This window comes from Diospyros lotus, chromosome 10 (assembly GCF_014633365.1).
Source record: "Diospyros lotus cultivar Yz01 chromosome 10, ASM1463336v1, whole genome shotgun sequence".
In the NCBI taxonomy this organism is placed as follows: domain Eukaryota; kingdom Viridiplantae; phylum Streptophyta; class Magnoliopsida; order Ericales; family Ebenaceae; genus Diospyros; species Diospyros lotus.
The window spans coordinates 12,535,920-12,543,482 of record NC_068347.1 but is presented as its reverse complement, the minus strand read 5'-3'; the positions used below and the strand labels follow the sequence as shown (position 1 = coordinate 12,543,482).

The 7,563-nt window shown below is 34.0% G+C and overlaps 1 protein-coding gene and 1 non-coding gene across 2 annotated transcripts; one reads left to right on the top strand and one right to left on the bottom strand.

Moving 5' to 3' along the window:
* The first annotated feature begins 312 nt into the window (after nucleotides 1-312).
* LOC127811718 (uncharacterized) lies at nucleotides 313-5,108 on the top strand. Its single transcript, XM_052351860.1, has 2 exons — nucleotides 313-2,905; nucleotides 3,009-5,108. Exons 1-2 carry the CDS (start codon nucleotides 2,150-2,152, stop codon nucleotides 3,018-3,020), a joined length of 768 nt encoding a protein of 255 aa, XP_052207820.1. The 5' UTR covers nucleotides 313-2,149; the 3' UTR covers nucleotides 3,021-5,108.
* LOC127812379 (small nucleolar RNA R71) lies at nucleotides 1,470-1,575 on the bottom strand. Its single transcript, XR_008025883.1, has one exon. It is a non-coding gene; the product is annotated as a small nucleolar RNA R71 (small nucleolar RNA).
* Nucleotides 5,109-7,563: the final 2,455 nt, after the last annotated feature.

Here is a 7,563-nt window from a genome sequence, read left to right as displayed (position 1 = left end):
TATGTTAATAATGTCTAGTTAATTTATTTTAGCTAGGGTTTGGATGGATTTTAATTCTGGAATTATGTGAGTATTTGTTTGGTTCGATTCAAAACCCGATTATTATTTACATGAAGAATTTATATTGTTGTGTTTAATGCTTTAAAAGATTGGCCACCTTTTAATGATTTAATGATTTATGCATGATTGACTAAAAGATTGTTATAAATTAGATCCGTGGGCAATATAAATCATGTGTTTGACTATGAGATCGAAAGATGATTAGCTCATGTGTGGGAATCGAGGAAGCTTAGTGAGTCAAATCCCCTTCTGAGATTAGAGGTTTCCAAAGAACTTAATGCTTATTTATTTCATTGATATCTGCTCGGAAATCTAACAGTGAAATTGAATTAATAAAGGATTAATATGACTTGAGAAAGCTTATTAATTAATTGAGGGAAATCCACCATCACATGCAAATAATTATAAAATACTGTAAATGTATTTGTGGTTTTGAATCGGATTGAATAGATAATTCCATAACCTAGATTAAATGAAATCTAAACCCTAGTGCATTTATTAATTAATTTTTCTCACAAAGAATCTAGTTTTCCATTTATTTTCATTTTGATTCATTGATTAATTAATTGGTTCAACTTAGGTTAATTTAAAATCGTTTTGGTATTGTGATCTAGTCCTCGTGGGATCGACATCTTTTCATCACTATATGCAAATTTGACTAGAGTACACTTGCCCGAATTAATTGTGCATAAAATCACACATCAAGTTTTTGGCGCCGTTGCCGGGGACTAGTTTATTGCATATCAAAACTACATAAGTTAGCCTTAGATTGAACATTTTTTTTTTCTTTTAGGTTTTGCAATTTTAATTTAATTTAATTATTTATTTTATTATTTATTTATTTTTCATCTTTTAGAAATTTTATTTTTAATTTTTTTTATTTTTAGTATTTTTCTTTTTCTTTGTAGGTTTCATGGTGCATGACACGGAGTAGTGATGGAGAACTGATACCCATTGATCAAGAAATTGAAAAAACTTTGAAAAAGCAAAAGAAGGAGAAAAAAAAGAACAAGATGGAGCAAGAACAAGCAACCCAAACTAATCTAAGGACGTTGAGCTCAGATACTACACCTACTCTGGATGGCACTACATCAAGCATTAGGAGGCCCAATGTGCAAGCAAACAACTTCGAGATCAAGCCTGCAATTATTCAAATGATCCAGATGAGTGTACAATTTTCTGGCCCTAATGATGATCCTAACTCTCATATTGCTAATTTTCTTGAAATATGTGATACTTTTAGGCATAATGGAGTTAGTGAGGATGCAGTTCGACTTAGGTTGTTTCCCTTTTCCTTGAAAGATATAGCAAAAGAATGGCTTAATTCTCTTCCAGCAGGTTCTATTACTACATGGAATGATTTAGCACAAAAGTTTTTGTCTAAATATTTTCCACCTTCTAAAACGGCTAAATTAAGGAATGACATAACAACTTTTTCACAATTTGGTAATGAATCCTTATATGAGTCATGGGAGAGATTTAAAGAAATGCTTAGAAATGTCCTCACCATGGTCTACCTGTTTGGATGCAAGTGCAAACTTTTTATAGTGGCATTAATCAATCTTCTCGTTCGATGTTAGATGCAACTGCAGGTGGTACCCTTATGAGGAAAACTCCCGAGGAAGCATATGAACTTTTGGAAGAGATGGCAGCCAATAGTTATCAATGGGACAATGAAAGAGCAAATAAAAAGGGAGTTGGAATTTATAATGTTGATTCTATCACTGCTTTATCTGTTCAAATTGCTGAATTAAATAAGAATTTGGGTAATTTAGGGGTTTCAGCTATGAATGCTTCTTCTTCTTCTTCCCCCCATTTTCTTTCTTGTGAGCTTTGTGGATGAGGGGGTCATGCTAGTGTAGATTGTCAAGTAGGAAATCCTTTTTCTTCTGGTTCTTCTGAACAAGCTAATTTTATTTCCTATGGTGGCAACAGGTCAAATTTTAATCCCTACTTCAACACTTACAATCCAGGATGGAGGAGCCATCCTAATCTTTCTTGGAGTAATAATCAACAAAGAGTGCCCCCCGGCTTTCAACAACAACAACATCAAATTCCACAGGAGAAGAAGCCAAATTTGGAAGATATAATGGCAAAATTTATCAATAGTACAGAAGCAAGAATGCAAAGCTTGGAAACTCAAATTGGACAACTTGCCCAAGCAATTTCAGAAAGACCACAAGGAGGCTTGCCTAGCAATATTGAGAAGAATCCAAGGGAGCATGTAAAAGCCATCACTTTGCGAAGTGGAAAAGAACTTGAAAGTAAAGAAAAAGATGAAGAGCGTACAAAAGAGAAAGAAAACCAAGAGCTGGAAGCCAAAGAAGAGGATCATGATTTATCAACAGAGAAAAAAGGGAGTTCTTCTTCACTTAATTTAAAATCTTACAAACCTCCTCTTCCTTTTCCTAAAAGATTTTTGAAGGCTAACTTGGATAAACAATTTGCTAAATTTTTAGAGGTGTTTAAAAAATTGCATATTAACATCCCTCTTCTTGATGCTATATCACAGATGCCAAGTTATGCCAAATTTTTGAAAGACATAATTGCAAACAAAAGAAAGTTGGAGGAATTTGAGATGGTGAAACTTAATGAAGAATGTTCTGCAATTCTACAAAATAAATTGCCTCCAAAACTTAAGGATCCAAGGAGCTTTTCTATTCCTTGCACTATTGGTGGAATTAATTTTGATAAGGCTTTATGTGACCTCGGTGCAAGTATTAATTTGATGCCCTTTTCTATTTTCAGGAAACTTGGATTAAAAGAACCAACACCCACCACTGTTTCTCTTCAATTGGCTGATAGAAGTATCAAATATCCAAGGGGAGTAGTGGAAGATGTTTTGGTAAAAGTAGATAAATTTATTTTTCCTGTTGATTTCATTGTTATGGATATGGAAGAAGATTATGATATGCCCCTAATTTTAGGGAGACCTTTTCTTGCCACAGGGAGGGCTTTGATTGATGTCCAGCAAGGAACACTTAGCCTTAGAATTTATGATGAGATAGTTATTTTCAATGTGTTTAAGGCTACGAAATGTTCTAATGACAATGAAAAAAAAGTCTTTAGGATAGATGGCATTGATGATTTGGTAGAGAGATTAGATGAGCCTATAGAAAATTGCATTGCTAACTCTTTTGATGTGAAGGATCAAATTTTAGATGAACAACACAAGGAGGCTGTGGGCTATTTGGGAGAAAAGCAAAAATTCAATCCATCCAAAAGACACAAATTGCTACCTTTGGATGTTTCCTCTTCCTCTTCTTCGAAAGCCAGACCATCAATTGAGAATTATTGAATTTCCCACCCCCACACTTAAATTAAACATTGTCCCCAATGTTTAAAAATAAGAAAAAAAGAAAAGAAAAGCAATACTCCCCTGATGTAGACCTTCTTGAAATGCTTGAAGATTGTTGGCCTTATTCTTTTGAAGAAGATGGGCTGGATTTTTGGATTCAACAAGTCCTACAAAGAAGAAAAAAAAAATTGAAATAAGAAATCAATCCAAGAATATTCTAAAAATTAAGAAAAATAAAAAGAAAAAAAAATAAATAATATTTCGAATGGGTTGCCTCCCATCAAGCGCTTCTTTATAGTCATTAGCTTGACTAAGTTTCCATCTTCACGGAGGCTTGAATCCTTCTTCCATTAAAACTTTGTTCGTGCCAATTGATGGACTTATTCCTTGAATGCTAACAACTCTCAATCCAATTCCTTTCTTTTGCTCCCTCAACACCCTTATCAACTTTTCCTTTTCATGACTTGGTGGCTTGGCTTTTGAAGAAAAAGAAGGAACATCCAAAGGCAACAACTTGTCTCTTTTGGATGGACAACATTTTTTCTTTTTTTTAAAATGGACCACGCCCACGACCTTGTTCTTGGCATTTAAAATTTGTTCCTGCTCATGAAAAGGGAAATTCAATAATTCTCAATTTTTTTGAAAGAAAAAGAAAAAGAAAGAAGAAATATATAATGTGCATAAATGATGATTTTCTTGAAAAAAAAATGTTTTATTTTCATGTTTAGGCCGATTTCATGTTTCCTATATTAACTTTGGTTCAATGCATAGTTAATTCAAAATTGGGAACTGTTCTATTTGATTATTGATTCTAGATGTAACAGTGTTAAGGAAAAGGAATTGACTATGCTGGATTATCATGATGGTTGAAATATATGCTTCTTGACAAAATTCATGGGATTTTGTGATTATGCATGATTGATTATGTGAGAATAATATTGTGATTATTTCTTGAAACTAGGCCTAAACAGAGTTGAAGTAAAATGGGATGAAAAAAAAAAAAAAGCAAAAAAAATAAAAAAAGAAAAAAAAATGTTATTGCTATTTATCTACTCCTATGTTTTGAGCTACTTAGTAGTAACTGGGGGTTGACAGTATGCTCCTGCATCATCCTTCACGTCAAACGGTAGTTCAAAATATGAGTATGCAAATGCATTCTAAGCAATTATTTAGGAGAATAACCGGGTGTCTTCATCACAAAATGTCGACATTCGCGTCAAAAGCCAAGTAATGCTTAGAAAAGATTGATTCAAAAAAAAAAAAAAAATCATCCCTATTACTCCTTATGTTTGTAGTAGTGGAGAGAAGTGATTGCAAGAAGGCTATTGCATGATTCAATTGTGTTAGTTACAAGATTTCATAAATTAATTTTGAAGTATGCATGGCATCAAAAGTGATGATTTTGTATGACTAATTCTTTCAATTAATACTTTTGGATTTAGAGTTGATATGATAATATGTATGGTAACCAATTTTGTGATTAATTATGCGTTGATATGTTATTGGAATTCTTGATTTTGGCCTAGCATGAAAATAAAATGTTTATTTTGTATTTCTTCTCTACTTTGCTTGAGGACAAGCAAAAGGTTAAGTGTGGGGGTATTTGATAGGACTTAATTATATACATAATTTTATTTATTTTTTATCTTAACCTTGTACTATTTTTCCTACATAAATGTGTGTTTATATGAATTTTACATTGTTTTATTCTTGTTTTGTAGGAATCCAACAAAGGAAATAAATTCGAAGATTTGGGCGTAAAAAGAAAAAAAAATATATATTATAAAGTTAATTTTATAATTAATATTATAAATTAAAAAAATAAATAAATATTTTAAATAACTAATATTATAATATAATTAAAGTTATTATATTTAATAGTATATTAAATATTATATATATTATTTCATATATATTATATTTTATCTTATATTATTTATATATAATATTATAATAACCTAACTATTTTATATATATATATATAGTAATTGGCAGTAGCGTGAATGCCATGTGCATATTTATATTTTTATATATATATATATATATTATTAAACAAATCAAAAGAAGTGGCTTGAATTGGGCTTGGCTAGGGCGGCCCATGTCATGCATATATATATATATATATTAATATGTGAACATGGAATAAAAGGTGAGGAGGCTGGGAGCCGCGCACACGATTGAAAGGAATTGGAGATTAAAACAGAAGAGGCTTGGAACGGCGCACAACGAAGCAATTGGGAAGCCGCACACAGTGAGATTGAAGAAGAGAAGTAGTGGACACAAAAGAGGAAATTGAAGTCGCGAACAATACAAAAATTGGAGCCAGCAGCCGCGCCCAGATCTGTTTCAGATCTGGGACAGGGAGCCTCTCTGTTTCATTCATTTAATTTCTGTTTTTATTTTTATGTTAATAATGTCTAGTTAATTTATTTTAGCTAGGGTTTGGATGGATTTTAATTCTGGAATTATGTGAGTATTTGTTTGGTTCGATTCAAAACCCGATTATTATTTGCATGAGGAATTTATATTGTTGTGTTTAATGCTTTAAAAGATTGGCCACCTTTTAATGATTTAATGATTTATGCATGATTGACTAAAAAATTGTTATAAATTAGATCGTAGGCAATATAAATCACGTGTTTGACTATGAGATCGAAAGATGATTAGCTCATGTGTGGGAATCGAGGAAGCTTAGTGAGTCAAATCCCCTTCCGAGATTAGAGGTTTCCAAAGAACTTAATACTTATTTATTTCATTGATATCTGCTCAGAAATCTGACAGTGAAATTGAATTAATAAAGGATTAATATGACTTGAGAAAGCTTATTAATTAATTGAGGGAAATCCACCATCACATGCAAATAATTATAAAATACTATAAATGTATTTGTGGTTTTGAATTGGATTGAATAGATAATTCCATAACCTAGATTAAATGAAATCTAAACCCTAGTGCATTTATTAATTAATTTTTCTCACAAAGAATCTAGTTTTCCATTTATTTTCATTTTGATTCATTGATTAATTAATTGGTTCAACTTAGGTTAATTTAAAATCGTTTTGGTATTGTGATCTAGTCCTCGTGGGATCGACATCTTTTCATCACTATATGCAAATTTGACTAGAGTACACTTGCCCGAATTAATTGTGCATAAAATCACACATCACCTTGCAAGTTGGTAAATGTGTTTGATAATGTTTTTATGTTACATTAGCATGTAGTGGTTACATCTTGTGTGATGCAAGCTCTAGTGGACCTGTGGCCATAAGGAGGACTAGTGGTGGGGCTGATAGGTTGATGCCTCAAACCTTGGTGGGTTGTGAGGATGTGTGAGCCTAGCCTCATTTGCATGCATTTGGCATACATAAACATGATTATATTCATATTTACATGCATTGCACCCTTACTGAGTCTTTATGACTCATGAGGTTTTACCTCATGTGTAGATGATGCAAGTCCGGATGCAAGCAGGGGTGGCGTCGGGAGGCCGTTGTGGCAACTAGCTGTGTTGCCCCAGTTATGTATTTTATTATTGCTTGTATGTAGCCAGGTGGGCGTTGTGTATGTATACCCTTGTGAGTAAATGTGTGTGTTATTGAGCGTAGATGTATCTAATTGTTGTAAATCATCAATGGGATAGATGATTGTGAGATTGCTTGTTGAATGTGGCATAGTCGGTTAAGCCAAGTTTCGGACCGAGTCAAGATCAGCAAGGTATGTTCTCATAAATCCCCAATACTCAGCGAAGTGTTTGTATGCTAGCTTTATGCTTGGGTCACCTCTAGCTTGCTATGGGGTGAGCTGAAGAGAGGTGAAGCTCACTCGGGTTTCGGGTCTTGGTCCGTTGGATTTTTCTTATTTGAGTTGGGACCGATTCCTGAGTGGAGCGAAGGGAAGGACGAAGCCTAGTTCCCACCTAGGGCATTTCCTGTTGAAACATAGTCCAACCCTTCAGTTGTGGTTTGTTGGGTGAGTAATCCGGTTGATTATTTACCGGTGGCGCCCATAAGTAGGAGCGAGTCGTTATAGTTGGTATCAGAGCCGACCCTCGAGCCTTTGAGCGCGGTGGTGGGGCAAACCTCAACGAGGAGGCTGAGTCCCGAGGGGGGTGTGAGGCCCTTATGGGGGGTGCGTGTAGGCACCTTAGGAGAATCCCACATCGGCCATGCAAGGGGGGAGAGATCTGGGACCAGTTGTAAGGTCGC

Bases quoted from the DNA above. Each gene is read 5' to 3' on its own strand.
- LOC127811718 (XM_052351860.1), top strand. From the start codon at position 2,150: ATGGCAAAATTTATCAATAGTACAGAAGCAAGAATGCAAAGCTTGGAA.